Here is a 19,863-nt window from a genome sequence, read left to right as displayed (position 1 = left end):
TTACTGAAGTTGAGACACCCCATTGTCTGAGAAGATTCTCTATGTCCCACACCCATTCCCATTCTACAATTGATTACTATTTGTTCAGGATGTGATCAACCCAAATGGTCAACTCTTAATGTAAATGAAATCAGAACAGCAAAGGGTTTAGGTGATAAAATCTATCTGAAGTGATCACATCTTTGATCTTCTGTTAAAACAGAACGGTCAAATGTTTAAGGTGACAAGCTATTTGGTTGCCCTCTGTGATACTATTTACGTATTACTGAGATTGGATGTAATTTTCTCTATATGATAATTAAGCTCTTTTAAGTGAAGGAACATTTTGATATATATTGGAGTGGAAGTTGTTAGGAACAGACCATAATGTTTTATAGTAATTAATTACACCCATCACTGTATAACAGTAATTAAAATATAAAGACCTCTTTTTGTCTGGCGCTGTTGCCATGGTGACTCATAATATCTGCGCTCCATTGATAATGGCTTTTTATAGTTGTGGTGCACACGCTAAACTCAGAGTTGATTGAACTAACTAATTTCAGCTGTTCTGAAACCAAAAACTCAGAGTTTCCCATCTCAGGGTAAGTCAACTGAGAGTTCAAGTTTTAACTCAGAGTTGGTTGAACCTCCTTTCTGAAACAGGCCCCTGCCCATCCCTAGTTATTTTATTGTTACAAAAAAATAAATAAAAAAGAACATTCCTAGAAAGAACATTATTATTTATTTCCCAAAACAATAACCAATCAGGAACCAAATTCTAACATTAGGGGAACGTTCTGTGCTTTGCTGGGAAGCCCCAGAAGCAAACGTAATAATTAGCTTTCAGAAATGAAAATTATGAAATTATTCCTGATGCAAATAAAATTGGACAATAACAATAAGCTGTTGATCAAATAATTAGTTTAATTAAAAGTGAATAGAACAGAGTCAATCTCAAACAATGAACCAGTTGAAATTAATATCAGACTCGCGTCATGTCTCTGTTGAAAGTGTTACGGCCTCTTCTTCAGTTCCCTGAACACGGAAGCTTTTTCCAGTGTAATTTTACGGTGCTCTTCTTCAGACTGAGAAGGCAGAAGTGATTTCAGAACGGAGGCTCCAGTGAAACTCCTCCTGCATTGATCACATTTACTAGCTGATAGACAGGTGTTCAAATACTTATTTGCAGCTGTATCATACAAATAAATAGTTAAAAAATCATACATTGTGATTTCTGGATTTTTTTTTTAGATTATGTCTCTCACAGTGGACATGCAACTACGATGACAATTTAAGACCCCTACATGATTTCTAAGTGGGAGAACTTGCAAAATAGCAGGGTGTTCAAATACTTATTTTCCTCACTGTAAAAACACATTCATACACATACGCCTATAAATATACCTACACATGTGCATGTACACACATACTCACACATATATATATAAACAAATACAAATAAATATAAACAGTCAGATGTATTATTTTAATAGATACTGTTTTACATATAATTTAAATTTATTAACATTGCTAGTGAGTATGATATGCTTTGGCAGTTTATTCCATTCCTTCATACCTCTTCCTTCATACCCCTTTTTTATGGCATTTGTCCTTGCTATAAGTAAGGTGAAGTTGCCTTTAGTTGCATGTCTGGTACTGTACTGATGATTGTCTACACTGAAAGAAAGATGCTTGAACAAAGCAGAAGGCAATTTTGAGATGGAAATGTTTCTTATGAGAATTAACAATGAATACAACAGTCTATCTTTGACCAACAACCAGTTAAGATCTTTGTGCATTAATATAATATTTCTCCTATAGCTGCACCTAAGTGCTACACGAGCAGCTCTATTCTGTATAAGTTGTAATTTATTCATATATTCACCAATGGCATTTGACCAGTAATCACTGTAGTCTACATTTATGTCCATTATGCCATTACGTCCATGTTGTCCATATTACATTACGTCCAAAATATCATACCAAGTTTGTTAGATACATATCATACAGTGTGATTTATAATCTTATAGAAATGCCTAAAATTGCCATTGCCATTTTGGCGGGTGTTAATAAAAACTTACTAGCCAGTTTGGCCAGTGATGATGCATGAGGCATTATGCATGATACATAAGGCTCTGTTTCGCTCTGTTCTCGGTAATTTATCCCCCTGGCAGTACTTCCTACATTTCCCATGAACACTGTGCTATAATGCTACGTGATGATGTTTCATACGCCCATTGGCTGCGCGCAGTTTGCAGTGAAACCAGCGCGAGAAACCATGGAAACGAACGGACACAGAAAACACAAGAAAATAAGACGAACGGAGTTGGCTAGTAAAAGTAGGTTAATATTAAACAAAATGCGGCGGTGGTTGGTACAGACTTCTGGGGGGCGAGAAGAGGAACGAGGCAGGGGATGAGGAGGGTATCGACAGAGAAACTAAGAAAAGAAAATTAAAAAAAAAATTTGGCTAGTGGATATTCTGATTGGCTGGTAACTTTAGAAAGTTACCAGCCAAATTAGCTGGCGATCAAAAAAGTTAATTTAGAACCCTGAACGAGAATTATTGACGCTAACAGCCAGGCTTTATCGCCCAAGCCTACCCTCAGCTCAAGGGATCACTCTACTACTGTACACTACAATGTAATGTATATTCATAACAATAAAGCAACGCTTATGGAGATTCTCACTTTTCCGAAAACGTTAAAGCACATTTTCGATTCGCCATAAATTTTCGTGAAAATGCCAATATTTGAAATCTACACAGTTGATTTCTCGCATCAAATGTTCTCAGAAGTGAATTTAGTGATGAAAAACGACTTGCTGTATTAAAGGGATAGTTCAGGATTTTAGACATGAATCTCTATAGCTTCCCCATAAGCAGTGTGGTGCATTGACCATGGTTTACCCCCGACAGCGTCCTGTGAGCCGAGCTCCGGTCCAGTTTTGGTCAAGATGAAATTAGTCCGGCAAGATTGCTGGGGTCACGGCAATAAAGCTTTTTTCTTCTCAAATCAATATGTGTTCAAAAGAGTGATATATTTGCGTCACTAAAACGTTGTCTATGGAGAGGTCAGACCTCGTAATGGCTTGGCACTATTTTCTCCCCTGTCATATCACTGCGCTCTGCTGCTACCTACAGCCAGCTGCGAGCTGCGCAGGCGCACACCACTTTTTCAGTTGTTCGGCAGTGTTTACAGCAGTGTTTACGTGCTCAGAACAGCTACACGAACGAGCTAACATAGCTACTCACCAAGAGCAATCAGTTCGTACATTTGTCGGCCACTCGATGTCTCACTGCAGCAGCTGTGGCTCCAGCTTCAACTTGTTCAACTTCTCTGTCCATCCTCTCTCTTTCTGTCCTTTCTAACTCCATCTGGCGTAACTCGTCATCTGTGTATTCATGGTTCGTAAAGATATCCTTTTGGCTGTGTGTCGAAGTCAATGTTGTCATCGTCGCTGCTGTAGTCAGAAATGTTATCGTTCTCTTTACGAGCTGTAAACAAAGTGACACGTGCGCGGCTCCCAGCTGGCTGTAGGTAGCGGCAGCGCGCAGTGATATGACGGGGAAGAAAATAGTGCCAAGCCATTACGAGGTCTGACCTCTCCATAGACAGCGGTTTTGTGACGCAAATATATCACTCTTTTGAACACATATTGATTTGAGAAGAAAAAAGCTTTATTGCCGTGACCCCAGCAAACTTGCCGGACTAATTTCATCTTGACCAAAACTGGACCGGAGCTCGGCTCACAGGACGCTGTCGGGGGTAAGTCATGGTCAATGCACCACACTGCTTATGGGGAAGCTATAGAGATTCATGTCTAAAATCCTGAACTATCCCTTTAACCTGCCTCTCTTTCCTCGAATGCCGAAATGAATGCTGGGATATTTCTGCCGTCAAGTTCACACAAGTTACCAACCGATGCATCCTCGGTAAAATGGGCTTGTCAAAAACACTTCCGGGATTTTTAACCGTTCTTGCCAAAATGCAAACTTGTGTATTGGGACAGTACTTGGGCAGCAACTGATGACGTTTCACAAGTCCACAAGAACACAAGTACAGACAAGAACGCATATTGAGAAACGGCCAGAAAGTTGCGCAGCGCTGTTGTTTTTCCGTTTGTCCATGAGTGCCACCTACTGTCAGAGACTGACACTGCATTTACTGACATTTTTTTGCATTGGTCTGAACAGACAAATGTCATGTGAATTTGGTGCCGAACATTCGTGTTAATGTGAAAATGTCCTGTCGCTCATCGTGGCTGTTGGGAAACTAACTTAGAAAAAACATGTTTCTCAGCACATAAAGATGAACTACTGTGATTTCAGACTGAGGTGATGTGGTTTCTTCACTGCATGGATCTTCATGTGTAGCTTCAGGTGACTTTTAAAAAAGAAACTCTTCCCACACTGATCACACGTGTGCGGCTTCTCTCTGCTGTGGATCCTCTCATGTGTTTTCAGAGTTGATGGCTGATTGAATCTCTTGTCACAGTGTGAACACTTGTAAGGTTTTTCTCCAGTGTGGATCATCTCATGTCTTTTCAGATGTCCTGGCTGACTGAATCTCTTGTCACAGTGTGAACACTTGTAAGGTTTTTCTCCAGTGTGGATCATTTCATGTGATCTCAGAGTTGATGGCTGATTGAATCTCTTGTCACAGTGTGAAAACTTGTAAGGTTTTTCTCCAGTGTGAATTCTCTGGTGCCGTTTTAAACTGTCCGCTGTAATAAAAGTCTTCTCACACTCAAAGCACATGTACTCTCTCACACCAGTGTGAGTTTTCTCATGTCTATGTAAAGTTAGCAGCAGTGAAAAACTCTTTTCACACACAGAGCATGAATGCGGCTTCTCCTTCGTATGAACTGTCAGGTGTGACTTCAGGTCTGATGACCTAAGAAATGTTTTGCCGCATTGATCACATGAGAACGGCTTCACTCCGGTGTGGATCCTCATGTGACTCTTAAGATTACCTTTGCATAAGAATCTCTTTCCACATTGATCACATGTGAACGGCTTCTCTCCTGTGTGGATCCTCATGTGACGCTCAAGACCTCGTTTGGTTGTGAAACTCTTCCCACACTGATCACATGTGTGCGGCTTCTCTCTGCTTACATGCGGCTTCTCTCCAGTGTGGATCATCTCATGTCTTTTCAGATGTCCTGGCTGACTGAATCTCTTGTCACAGTGTGAACACTTGTAAGGTTTTTCTCCAGTGTGAATCCTCTCGTGTTGTTTTAAATAGTTTGCTGTAGTAAAAGTCTTCTCACATTCAAAGCACATGTACTCTCTCACACCAGTGTGAGTTTTCTCATGTCTATGTAAAGTTTGCAGCAGTGAATAACTCTTTTCACACACAGAGCATGAATGTGGCTTCTCCTTTATATGAACTGTCAGGTGTGACTTCAGGTTTGATGCACTAAGAAATGTTTTGCCGCACTGATCACATGAGAACGGCTTCACTCCGGTGTGGATCCTCATGTGACTCTTAAGATTACCTTTGCATAAGAATCTCTTTCCACACTGATCACATGTGAACGGCTTCTCTTCTGTGTGGATCCTCATGTGACGCTCAAGACCTCGTTTGTCAGTGAAACTCTTCCCACACTGATCACACATATGCGGCTTCTCTCTGCTGTGGATCCACTCATGTGATCTCAGATGTCCTGGCTGACTGAATCTCTTGTCACAGTGTGAACACTTGTAAGGTTTTTCTCCAGTGTGAATTCTCTGGTGCCGTTTTAAACTGTCCGCTGTAGTGAAAGTCTTCTCACACTCAAAGCACATGTACTCTCTCACTCCAGTGTGAGTTTTCTCATGTCTATGTAAATATTGCAGCAGTGAATAACTCTTTTCACACACAGAACATGAATGTGGCTTCTCCTTCATATGAACTGTCAGGTGTGACTTCAGGTTTGATGCACTAAGAAATGTTTTGCCACATTGATCACATGAGAATGGCTTCTCTCCAGTGTGAATCCTCATGTGAATCTCAAAATTATGTTTGGTTGAGAGACTCTTTCCACACTGAGTGCAGGTGAAAGATTTCTTGGTTCTTCTTTTCTTTAAAAATGTCTTTTTAGTCTTTGAGTAACTCAAGGGTTTTCCTCCAGGTTTGACATGATGTTCCTCCTTCACTTCACTCAGTTCTTCTCTCTCCTCCTTCACTTCACTCAGTTCTTCACTTTCCTCCTTCACTTCACTCAGTTCTTCACTCTCCTCGCTCTCTTCCATCGGATCTGACATGAAAGAAAAAAATATTACATTTAATTTCATTCATTACCACTTCATTCGCCATGAACTTGTTCGTTTCTTTTATTATTTTATGCAATCAGAAACCCTCAAACCGGTCACGCTTTGTATCTCTCTGTGCAAATCCTTCCTTCCCGCTCTGCCAGAAAGCAGCTGTCATTTACTGACGGAAAGCATGACAATAACCGTAATAAAGCCGTATATAGCCGAAAAGCGCATGTTGTCTTTTTTAGGAGCAATTTGAATGGTTTTGATAGGACCCGATGACAATGCAGTGCTGAAGTGCCAACTAGTCTCTCCCTATGGAGGATCCCTTTACCACTCTACAGATAAAGCGTTGTTGGGAAAATGCGTTTCGCATACCTACCCCGAAGTGACAAAATAAAATAAAGGAAAAAAGAAAGGAAAGACCAGTACTTTGTTTAGGCTTTGTCTGTAGAGAATTACAAACCTGTGCACACATATTCAAACGCACATAACTATAGAACCAATTCTTAACCCTCTGGAGTCTGAGCGGTTTTCTGGGCCCTTGAGATGTTCTGACATGCTCTTACATTTGTGCTTTTTTCAGTTGCTTATAAACATATTAATGGCAAAGGTGTAAATTCACTCTATAAAGCACAAACAGGGCTACCATAATATGTGAGCCACGTGTATGTACATGTTTTAATTTTTGAGAGAATAATGTTTATGCGTGGATATTGAAAAAACTAAAAACTAAAATTTCTGAAATAAGGCCACAAAACACATAGTAAATATGTGTCAATAAGACTTTTGACCAATGGATGTCGTCGCCTATAGTTTTTTCTTCAAAATTATGTGAAAATAGTCTTGCTTTATCGTTCAAATAAAACCATACATTGATTTAAATTGATGTAAAACAGGTTTTGCTTGGAAAGCCAATATGCGAGGGGGCGTGTACGAGGAGTGGTTTTCACCTGAATTACCACCCACTCTGCATAATGATGAGCCATTCACACAGGTGTGAAACTGGCTGAGCCACAATGCTTGGACAAAAGATATTTAGAAGAAGACTTATATTGACCATTTAAGATTTTGCTTACATCTATCTTGTACATATGTTGTGCTATTTTATTAAAAAGGTTACAATTACAACAATAATTACAATTTCAACAATATTTCAAGTGTACTCTTTCTTTGTAAAAAAAGAGAAAGATTATAGGCCTACATTTTATCTATGTATTCATTACTTTGAATATAGCCAACATTGGAACAGCTAACATCTTAGTTGATGACTTTATTTTTGACAAAAATATTAGGCTATTTTATATATAGAAATTGCTAAACAAAAGCTTATTTGACGAGGCAGTATATTCTACAGTAAAAACTGTACCCAAATCTACTAAACAAAATGTTGTCTTTCATATTTCGCCTGACTGTAAAGTTGTTTTCATGAAATATTAGGGCATATAAATGTTAATTTGCAGTTTACGTTGCTTATACAAATAGCCAACATTTTATTTCAACATATTTCAGTCGATTTTTACTCATCTCAGTATAGCAATACAGTTTGCTAAAACATCATCATTCGTTGACGATAGGCTTATTTACTTTAAATCCAGGAAAGTTGTTAATGAAAAAAATTATTAAAATTAAGATACAATTGATACAAAACGAAATTCGTTTTAAAGAAAGGATTTGTACTTTCTGTTTTGAGGTCTCTGTGAAAGTTTGAAAGTCTTTTAGTGTTTTTTTTTTTAGAGCTCGCGTCCATAATGGAGAAAAAACAGAGCGCATGCCGTTCATTCGTCAATAAACAGAAACCCGAGAAGGAAAAACTTACTAGTATTCCTCAGCTCGTATTCCTCGTATTCCTCATTATTCCTCACAGCGCTGCAAGACGGTGTAAGCAAGTAATGTTCTGAATAAACTTGTGTTTTGGTTTTCTCGAGCTGATGGGGGCGTTCACAGGATTGCGCGGATTACCTCAGCCATTTGCGTTTGAATAGCGCACGCTCTCCGTGGGCGGAGTCACATTACATTTGAATTAGCTCTAATTAGGTCGACTGGAATCGCTCTCTTTTAATACAGATTTCACAAGATGAGAATATTTGTTTTTTATATAAATTACTTCATTTAAAAGAAGAGATTTCAAGCTTCATAAAGACATATCACTTGTATGTGTGAGAAGTATTCACTGAGTTATGGTTCATTTTCGGACGCGTTTCAGAATGGACTACACGGACAGAGAGAAGGCAGAACTCGCTTCGTGTTAATTTTTCTTTATTTGTCGAAAAGCACAACACTATGTTTTTATTGTGAGTATACACAAAAATAATACACATTTAACAGAATCGATTGATGTATGGAACTCCTATGGAAAATCAAAGTCAACAGAGTATTCATGAGTTTCTTTTACACTGATAAAAAAAAAGCGAGCTGGTATCGCCGGCGATACCGTCGACCTCAGGGGGTTAATGCGCATGTGAACGCCATCAGCGTTTCTCACAGGTTCGCGTTTAAAGTCTGTGTTAGAGAGAATGGTGTCGTCTTAGCGGAAGCGAATCAATCAAAACTAACTTTAGCTGGAAAATAACTTTATTAAAGAACCGCTATAAAGCCAAAACAATCTCTGTTACCTTAAATTATACGTTTATCTCTGTAAAGCTGCTTTCAAACAATCTATATTGTTAAAAGCGTATATATAAATGAGGATGACTTGACTTGTAACATGTCACCGTGCAGCTCTCAAGCCAGATGCTGTGGACAGGCTGGTGTTTTTATCACACACCTTGAAACGCATGTAGATCCAAAGAAACGCAGTTAATGGCAAAAAAATTTCAAGCTGCTGAAAGCCTGTTTCCTCTGTTCAAAATACGTCAACACACATGAAATGCATTGACACATCATTCATTATTTACATTTAAATATCGAGTAATGGCAGCTTCTGCTCCCTCTCATGGTAAAAATTAGGGCTGCACGATTTGGGGAAAATGTCATAATGCGATATAATAAACAAATGGTTTCATGAGTCAACTTGCTTGGTTCTCAAGGAAAATAAATGCACACACAGATAAGTGATAATCTGCCTAAAAAAAAAGTTCTTTAGTCAAGAGCAGTGAGTGTTTTTCTCTGTTCCCTTTGTTCTTTGATTAACTTTAGCGACAGATATAATTAGTGGCTACTGTGTACTGTCCCTTTAAGACCAGCCGCTGCTGTCAGAGACGCGGATCTCACACGCGCCTCATTCTCTCAAGAGTCACGACTCTTCACGTTCATAATAAGACTGCTCTTATGTTATGAAGATACTCAACAAAAAGACATTTTAGCATAATTGTGTGTGTTATTGTTCGTTCAAGCTTGAAAGAGAACTGTATTCTGGCATGCTGTTTTGTGCGCACGCACGATTAGGGCTGGGTACCGAACGTCGATACTTTTATGGTATCGAAAAAAATACTTCGATTTGTTGAAGTCACAGAGAGTCACGGTTGGTCTCAAAAGTGTGGTAACAGTTTTTTAAAACTTCACGCAGACAGCGTTTGCTGCGATATGAGCCGAAAGCGGTCGCGGTGCTGTTGACGTTACACTTCCTCTTAGCCTACTAGACAAGCAGCCACAATGGTGGTTTCTCTACCCTGATGACTGACTGACAGGCAGTCATTTTATTAATGTTTGGATACGTCTACATTAATCCGGATACATTTGAAAACGGCGTTTTCGTTTATAAACGCTCTCCGTCCACACTAATCGAAGTTTTAACCGAAAATGCCAAACGGAAAGTCAGACGTTAGATCAGTCGTTAACGTTACCTCAGGCCAAGCAAACATGGACCATGGTTACGGGCAGATGGATGTTACAACCAGTGGTGGTGGGACAAAGAGAAAAAGTTCCCCTCCAACGCCATCGAAAGGTACAGTACCACCTTCAAAGGTTAAAACCTCACAGGATTTGTCTGAAGTGCCAAACGCGTCCCTTGTTGAATGTAGAAAAGCTCACCTCCAGAATTGACCGCTTCGGTGACCAGCTGAGAGAAAACTCTGTCATGGTGGCTAATGTTACCAGACTAGTGGAGCTGAATGCAACTGAGATTAAAGAGTGCAAGGTCAATATTCAAGCGATTGAAAAAGAGTTACCCCATCTCGTAAAGGATAACAAAGAAGCTGAAAGATAATGTCACGGAGGTGGAGCGTTACAAGAGACGCTGGAACCTTAAAATACATGGTTTGAAAGAAAAGTTGACGAAAACACCCGGGACGTTGTCAAGAGTATCCTAAGTTAGCGCCGCAGTGGAACACATCGATGGATTCGGTAGTTGATACTGTGCACCGCATCGGGATCATCGTCGTAATCATACTCTAGATCTAATATTATCACACAGAATAGATGTTGATGCCATTGAAATTCTGCAGCAGAGCGATGACATCTCAGATCATTATCTAGTCTCGTGTAAATTACATTTAGCCAAGGCTGCAAAGCCGACTCCGTGTCAAGTCAAGTCAAGTCACTTTATTTATATAGCGCTTTTCACAATACAGATTGTATCAAAGCAGCTTCACAGTATTAAATAAAATAGTACATCAGTGTTTGTTTTTAGTGTAAAACATCCATGTTTGATAATGCTGATCAATAGTATTGTTGATTGATTAATTAAATTAAGTATCCCCAACTGAGCAAGCCAAAGGCAACAGTGGCAAGGAACCGAAAAACTCCATCAGGTGACCTAATGGAGAAAAAAAAAACTTGGGAGAACCCAGGCTCAGTCGGGGGCCAGTTCTCCTCTGGCGTTTATGAAGTAAAGACCGGATTTTACTGTAAGATTAAAAATATTATATAAATGCCTGGCTGAAGAGATGCGTCTTTAATCTAGTTTTAAACTGGGAGAGCGAGTCTGAGCAACGAACAGTATCCGGAAGACTATTCCAGAGTTTTGGTGCTAAATGTGAAAATGATCTCCCTCCTTTAGTTGATCTGGATATCCTAGGTATGACCAAAAGCCTTGAATTTAGTGATCTTAAAGAGCGTGATAGATTATAGGGCGATAGAAAATCCATTAAATAGACTGGAGCTAAGCCGTTTAGGGCTTTATAAGTCAGTAGCAATACCTTGTAATTAATACGGAACTTTATAGGTAACCAATGCAGTGATGATAAAATTGGTGTTATATGGTCAAATTTTCTTGATCTAGTAAGAACTCTAGCGGCGGCATTTTGGACTAACTGTAACTTGTTTATTAAGGATGCAGGACAACCAGCTAATAAAGCATTACAGTAATCTAATCTCGAGGTCATGAACGCATGAACTAACTTTTCTGCATCAGAAACAGAGAGCATGTTACGTAGCTTAGCAATGTTTCTGAGGTGGAAAAAGGCTGTTTTTGTAACATATGAAATATGATTTTCAAAAGACAGGTTACAATCTAATATAACACCCAGGTCTTTTACTGTAGATGATGAAGTAACAGGACATCCTACTATGTTAAAGTTGTATTGTAAGAGGTTTTGTGGGCGGTTTTTTTAACCGATAAGTAGTACCTCTGTCTTGTCTGGATTTAATAAAAGAAAATTGCGCGTCATCCAATCTTTTATATCTTTAACACACTCTGTCAATTTGGATAATTTAGCGTTTTCATCCGGCCGTGATGAAATGTATATTTGAGTGTCATCAGCATAACAATGGAAACTAATTCCATGTTTCCTTATAATATTTCCAAGTGGCAGCATATATATTGAAAATAATAGAGGGCCTAATACAGATCCTTGCGGCACTCCATAGTTTACTGGAGTTATGATCGATTTTTCTCCATTTAAATAGACAAAATGGTATCGGTCAGATAGGTATGATCTGAACCAGCTTAGTGCTTGTCCTTGAACACCGGTATAATTTTGTAGTCGATCTAAGAGTATTGTATGATCTATAGTATCGAACGCAGCACTAAGATCAAGTAAAACTAATATTGAGATACAGCCTTGGTCAGAAGCTAAGAGTAAATCATTTGTGATTTTAACGAGCGCAGTTTCAGTGCTATGATGCGGCCTGAACCCAGACTGAAACTTTTCATAGACGTCATTTTCTTGTAAGAAAGAGCCTAGTTGGGTGGACACAACTTTTTCTAGTATTTTGGACATAAAAGGAAGATTTGAAATGGGTCTATAATTTGCTAGATTATTTGGGTCTAATTGTGGTTTCTTAATGAGAGGTTTTATAACTGCCAGTTTAAATGTTTTTGGAACATAACCTAAAGATAAAGATGAGTTAATAATATTGAGGAGAGGCTCTTCCACTATAGGTAACACTTCTTTCAGTAGTTTAGTTGGTATGGGATCTAATAAACATGTTGTTGTTTTAGAGGAAGTGATAAGTTTATTTAACTCTATTTGTTCTATAGTTGTAAAGCACTGTAATTGTTATTGCGGGGTGATAATCGAGGCTGAATTATAAGGCGCGATTGAGGATTGAACGTTTACAATTGTGGTTCTGATGTTTTCTATTTTCTCAGTGAAAAATTTCATGAAATCATTACTATTAAACTGTAATGGAATATTTTGTTCAGGTGACGCTTGTTTATTTGTTAGTCTAGCCACGGTGTTAAATAAAAACCTAGGATTGTTTTGGTTATTTTCTATTAGTTTGCGGAGGTGCTCAGCCCTGGCCGCTTTTAGGGCCTTTTTATAACGTGACGCACTGTCTTTCCAAGCGATTCTAAAAACCTCTAAATTAGTTTGTTTCCATTTACGCTCTAAATTACGAGTTTCTCTCTTTAGAACACGCGTAGTATTGTTGTACCATGGTACTTTAATTTTCTCTCTGACCTTTTTTAGTCTCATAGGTGCAACAATATTCACCTATGAGTGAATATTGTTGCACCTATGTGTTATTGTTGCACCACCCGTGTTTCAAATATGTTAGACCTATCACTTCTGCTACTAAAGATTGCTTTATTAATAATCTTCCTGATCAGTTTCATCATCTCAGCATCCCAGATAGCTTAGAAGAACTAGATATTACAACAGAAACGTTTAACTCTCTATTTTCCAGCACTTTAGACACAGTTGCTCCGTTGCGCTTAAAGAAGATTAAAGAAAATAGTCCAATGCCGTGGTACAACGAGCACACTCGGGCCCTTAAAGGGTTACTTCAGGATTTAGCATTAAGCTTTGTATTAGTAGAAAACCTGTAGTATTTTCGAATTACCATGCTTTCCCCCCTCATATCCCCCTGAGAGGAGAGATTTATGTATTTTTTGTCTGGAAAAAATCCTCCGATGACGCAAAAATCGTCATTTTGCGTCATCGGAGGATTTTCTGTCCAGAGGCTAAAGACTACAGCCAGTAGATGGCGTTGTTCCGCATGTTTTCAACCCGCCCATAGAGGGTGGGATCTCACTCACAGAATGTACACAGTATCAGCCGTCTTTCTTTGGAAGCTAAGCTAGCATGCTCTTGTTCTGTGGAGAAAGCTGAATAATAGGAGAAAGCTGAGTAAGTAGGGGTTACCATCTTTTTCCCGGACTTGTCCGGCGGGCGAGATCGTTAAAAATGTCCGGGATTCGGCTTTTGCGTTCTGCGGTCGCCATTCATTGTTTACATGCACACCTCTCGTTTCAATCTAGCTGAATTAATTCCGATCGGTGAATCTGACTGTAGTGTTTACATGAACGCTAAACAAGGTTAGGATAGGTTGATGTGCGTTTTAACATTGCTAAGAAAATTCCCGCTCCTCCGTGAGAGATGCGAGACCCGGCGCGTCTCAGTAATGAAGCCACCGGCCTCGCGCCGTTCTCCCGCGGCCGTCAGCCTCGTCCTGCTCGCCACAGTAAACATGATGAATGGCGACTGTAGAACGCAAAAGCCGAATCCCGGACATTTTGGGTCTCTAAATCCCTGGCAAACTCATCACTTACTTAGGCTAGCCTTGTTGTTTTCAACTGTGCTCTCTAACCGGTAGGCGTGGCCTCCTAAGGCAGCGAAGCAAGTGCATTCTGGGAGTTGTTGTCTTTCATCCACATAAGCCAAAAATACATTTTCTGGCTTTTCTCAGTCTAGAAAGCTCCAAATTCAAAAATTTCTCCACATTTCTTCTACTTAAATGACCTATTTTAAATACACATTCATCTTCCCAGAGGTGAAGTATCCCTTTAAGAGAGCAGCCAGAAAAATGGAGCGCAACTGGAAGAAAACAAAACTAGAGGTATTTCGCATTTCATGGAAGGAGAGCTCGATTACTTACAGAGAGGCTTTAAAAGCTGCTAGATCTGCTTATTTTTCAACCCTATTAGAAGAAAATAAACATAATCCTAGGTATTTATTTGAAACGGTGGCTAAACTAACGAAAAATAAAGCTTCAAGCACCGAAGTTTCCAAGCAACACAGCAGTAATGATTTTATGAACTTCTTCACTCATAAGATTGATCATATCAGGGACAAAATTATAACTATGCAACCGTCTACTACAGTATCGCATCAGGCAGTGCATTGTAGTCTCCCTGAGGAAAAATTTGATTCATTCGTTGCTATAGGAGAGGAAGAATTTACTAAACTCATTAAATCATCTAAATCTACAACATGTTTGTTAGACCCTATACCAACTAAGCTACTTCCAGAGGTCACAGATCCTCTTCTTAATATCATTAATTCATCTTTGTCTCTAGGATACGTACCAAAAAACTTTAAGCTGGCTTTGATTAAACCGCTTGTTAAAAAAACGCAACTTGATCCTACAGAATTAGTCAATTACAGGCCGATCTCGAATCTACCTTTTCTGTCAAAGATATTAGAAAAATCAGTATCTTCACAACTGTGTTCCTTTCTTGAAAGAAATGATATCTGTGAGGACTTTCAGTCAGGATTTAGACCGTACCATAGTACTGAGACAGCTCTCGTTAGAGTCACAAATGATTTGCTCTTATCATCTGATCGTGGTTTGTATCTCTCTATTAGTGTTACTCGATCTTAGTGCTGCGTTTGACCACAACATTCTTTTAAATAGATTAGAACATTATGTTGGCATTACGGGAAATGCACTAGCATGGTTTAAATCATACTTATCTGACCGTTATCAGTTTGTAGCAGTAAATGATGAGATGTCTCATCGATCACAAGTTCAGTATGGCGTACCACAAGGCTCAGTACTAGGACCGCTGCTGTTCACTCTGTACATGCTACCATTAGGAGATATCATTAGGAAACATGCCATTAGCTTTCACTGTTATGCTGACGATACTCAGCTCTATATTTCTTCAAAACCTAACGAAACTTATCAATTCACAAAATTAACGGAATGCATAGCGGATATAAAAAATTGGATGACTCGTAATTTCCTAGTTCTAAATTCTGAAAAAACAGAGTTTCTAATTATTGGACAAAAAACTTCCTCACGTAATAACCTAGAATACTGTCTAACACTTGATGGCTGCTCTGTTAAGTCTTTGTCGTCGGTTAGGAACCTGGGTGTGCTCTTTGATACCAATCTTTCATTTGAAAGTCACGTGTCTAGTATCTGTAAAACTGCATTTTTCCATCTTAAAAATATATCTAAATTACGTCATATGCTCTCATTGACAAATGCGGAACAATTAGTTAATGCGTTCATGACCTCAAGGCTAGATTATTGTAATGCTCTACTGGGTGGTTGCCCTGCACGCTTAATAAACAAACTACAGCTGGTTCAAAACGCAGCAGCTCGAGTTCTTACCAGAACCAGGAAGTATGACCATATTAGCCCCGTTCTGTCAAAACTGCATTGGCTCCCTATTAAACATCGCATAAATTTTAAAATATTGCTGATCACTTTCAAAGCACTGAATGGTTTAGCTCCGCAGTACTTGAGCGAGCTCTTAACACATTATAGTCCGTCACGTCTATTGCGATCTCAAAATTCCGGCCAGTTACTAATACCTAGAATATCAAAATCGACTGCTGGCGGTAGATCCTTCTCCTATTTAGCACCAAAACTCTGGAACAGTCTTCCTACCATTGTCCGGGAAGCAGACACACTCTGTCCGTTCAAAGCTAGATTAAAGACACATCTCTTTGACCTAGCATTCACATAATACATTATAGACTTCTATAATTTAATGTTATGCTGCATAGATTAGGTCAGCCGGAACCGGGAACACTTCCCATGAATCCTGATGTGCTTGTTGCATCATGAGAAGAATGGCATCTACGCTAATTTTAGTGTCTGTGTTTATCCCAAGGTTTTCCTGCAGCCTGCCGGATCCAGGCCGTATCCAGATCTGACGAAGGACCTTCGCCTGGACCGATGACAACGCAGTGCTGAAGTGTCAACTAGTCTCTCCCTATGGAGGATCCCTCTACCACTATACAGATAAGGCGTTGTCGGGAAAATTCGTTTCGCGTTCCTACCCCAAAACAACAAAATAAAATAAAATTCTTTATCAAAATCTATAAGGAAAGACAAGTACTTTGTTTAGGCTTGGCTTGTAGGGAATTCCAAACCTGCGTATATTCAAACGCACATAACTATAGAACCCATTCTAAATGCGCATGTGAACGTCATCAGCGTTTCTCACAGGTTCGCGTTTAAAGTCTGTGTAGAGGGAATGGTGTCGTCTTAGCGGCCCCTAATTTAATAACAAATGATCGTTGCGACGGAAGCAAATCAATCAAAACTAACTTTAGATGGAAAATAACTTAACTCTGCTATAAAGCCAAAACAATCTCTGTTACCTTAAATTATACGCTTATCTCTGTGAAGCTGCTTTGAAACAATCTACATTGTTAAAAGCGCTATATAAATGAAGATGACTTGACTTGAGAAAAGAAGAGGGGAGAGATTATTATTATCCAGTTCACCATGAGATTCCACCATGACGCCATCTGGAAGTTGTCCAAAAACTCTAAGGTTTGCAAGGATTTGGAGATTCATTTCAAGCAAGAGGGAGCTGACAGGGAGGCTCGTGCAGCTGCATGGCCGAAGATGGAGCAGTGGCCAAAATGTGTATTACAGAGGACATGTGGGCTACATCAACGGTAACAGGGTTACTCTGGATTAGACAGCGCTTTGGACAAAGGCACGTCATTAATCTATCAAACCGGTTAAGATTTATACCTCAGGTATATATTGATAGGTTCTGTCCTAACTGAAATATATATCCTGTAGAAATATCTGTTGTAGTTAAAAGGGCATGTTATTACATTAGTGAGTTATCAGTTTAATAATCACTATGTAAAGAAGGGAGGTTAAAATGAAAGGGAAACTTAACTTGCAACTTGCTGCACAGATTTTTTGAGTTGACTCAACTAAAACATCTCTATAGTTGAGTTGACTAAACTATAACATCTCTAGATGAGTAAACTCCATTAGTCGAGTCAACTAAAAAAATCTGTGCAGCAAGTTGCCTTATAATTTTAAGTTAAGTCAATTTTTCTTTTTTTTTACTGTGTATAAAGCTTTAGAAAAAGGGGGGGGGGTTCACGTTTTCAAACAAAGGAAACTTGAAAATAAGTTATTAAAGCTTGTTCACCTTAGATCCTTAAGTTTAGAAGGAAAAAAAGGTTGTTTTATAATTACTCTGATTGGATATACAGTGCTATGCATAAGTTTAGACACCCATACTAAAGTTGACTAAAAAGAGGAATAAAAAATCATCTTTTGGAAACTGAACTTAATGCCTTAATTTAAAAAATTAGGAAAAATCCAACCTTTAAGGACACCAATTTTCTTTGTGAATAAATAATGTATCGTAAATAAATAAATGTTCTTCCTTAAAATATAGGGTGCATAAGTCTGGACACCCCTATGTTAAATTCCCATAGAGGCAGGCAGATTTTTATTTTTAAGTATTTTAAAAAAAAAAATTTTTAGGATACTATGCATCCTGATAAAGTTCCCTTGGCCTTTGGAATTAAATAGCCCCACATCATCACATAGCCTTCACCATACCTAGAGATTGGCATGGTTTTATTTCAGTTAGCCTAATAGCTAGTTTGATTTGCATTGAGAGATGATCTTATGGAAAGTACCCCATGCCAATCTCTAGGTATGGTGAAGGCTATGTGATGATGTGGGGCTATTTTAATTCCAAAGGCCAAGGGAACTTTATCAGGATGCATAGTATCGTACAAAAATAAAATAAAATAAAAAATACTTAAAAATAAAAATCTGCCTGCCTCTATGGGAATTTAACATAGGGGTGTCCAAACTTATGCACCATGTATTTTAAGGAAGAACATTTATTTATTTACGATACATTATTCAAGCACTAAGTTCAATTTCCAAAAGATGATTTTTTATTCCTCTTTTTAGTTAACTTTAGCATGGGTGCCTAAACTTATGCATAGCACTGTACAACTGACAGATAGGGGGCTTGCAATGTTTACTTCAAGAAATCTAAACTTTTTTTTTTTTCTTGTATTTCTTAATTCCTTTTTTATGTTCTCTCATAACCAGATGTTTACTTATGTTTCACTTAATACTAGGGGTCTAAGAGATTTTGTTAAAAGGGAATCAGTATTCCTTTTTTGTAAAAATGAAAGGGCACAATGTTTTCTTCTCCAAGAAACTCACTCTGTTGACACTGATAAAAAATTCTGGTCAAACCAGTGGGGAGATAAAATACTTTTCTCTCATGGTTCTAATAGGTCAGCTGGCGTTGCAGGGGCCAGTTCTCCTCTGGCGTTTATGAACTAGAGACCGGATTTAACTGTGAGATTAAAAATATTATATGAATGCCTGACTGAAAAGATGCGTCTTTAATCTAGTTTTAAACTGGGAGAGTGAGTCTGAGCAACGAACAGTATCAGGAAGGTTATTCCAGAGTTTTGGAGCTAAATGTGAAAATGCTCTCCCTCCTTTGGTGGATCTGGATATCCTAGGTATGACCAAAAGCCTCGAATTTAGTGATCTTAAAGAGCGCGATGGATTATAGGGCGATAGAAGATCTGTTAAATAGACTGGAGCTAAGCCGTTTAGGGCTTTATAAGTCAGTAGCAATACCTTGTAATTAATACGGGACTTTATAGGTTGTGATAGATTTTCACGATTAATACCGTTCCAAATTATCATACATCCTTATCCAGGACATAGAGATAATCCCGCGGTAACCTATCTTTTAGTCGTGTCTTCAAGAGTTAGGCGATCAGTCTATACAAATTCGTATTCTTTTAAAAGAATAATTATGACCAGCATGATATAATTATAATAGATGTCCCCTTCATATTATAAGTCTACCTTTTTAGGTACTCTTCAACCGTGTTCTCTATACAACAATAACCCTGTCGTAAGCTGTCTCTTTGGCTAGGCTTTATTAATCAATCAGATCTCATAGTGATTATTCTTATATCAAAAGAATGCTCACCCTCTTGTTGTCCTCCAGTTAAGATCTTCCTGATCCAGATAGAAGAATGCGACACGTACCCAAGAATCCAAGGTCCAGTCAAAGATTATAATAAATGTTTAACAATATTAATTAAAAGAATCAAATGAAAAGAACACTTGTTACAAATTCACAAAATGAGTACTGACTAACAGAGAGATATTAGCTTAAAGCTTCTTGCATCCGGATGTCACATGTACAACTGCTGATCCCAGCAAGTGTAGTCCTGTTATTCCTGTACAAACATGCCTCTGTCCAGTCAGTGGCTTGTTCTCCGACGATACAACAGTTCCTTTGTATTTGTGGACAATGACCCTAGTCACTGCTCTCT

The 19,863-nt window shown here is 38.7% G+C and overlaps 1 protein-coding gene across 1 annotated transcript; it reads right to left on the bottom strand.

Moving 5' to 3' along the window:
* Positions 1-3,383: 3,383 nt before the first annotated feature.
* On the bottom strand, positions 3,384-19,629 carry LOC308694911 (uncharacterized protein; the record flags this gene model as incomplete). Its single annotated transcript, XM_081372723.1, has 3 exons — positions 19,515-19,629; positions 4,957-6,222; positions 3,384-3,478 (listed from the first exon to the last, which is right to left on the bottom strand). Exons 2-3 carry the CDS (start codon positions 6,215-6,217, stop codon positions 3,384-3,386), a joined length of 1,356 nt encoding a protein of 451 aa, XP_081228849.1. The 5' UTR covers positions 6,218-6,222; positions 19,515-19,629.
* Between the last annotated feature and the right edge of the window lie 234 nt (positions 19,630-19,863).

Source organism: Scardinius erythrophthalmus, assembly GCF_964197995.2.
Source record: "Scardinius erythrophthalmus genome assembly, chromosome: 1".
NCBI classification, from domain to species: Eukaryota; Metazoa; Chordata; class Actinopteri; order Cypriniformes; family Leuciscidae; genus Scardinius; species Scardinius erythrophthalmus.
This window is presented reverse-complemented; position numbering and strand designations above follow the sequence as displayed.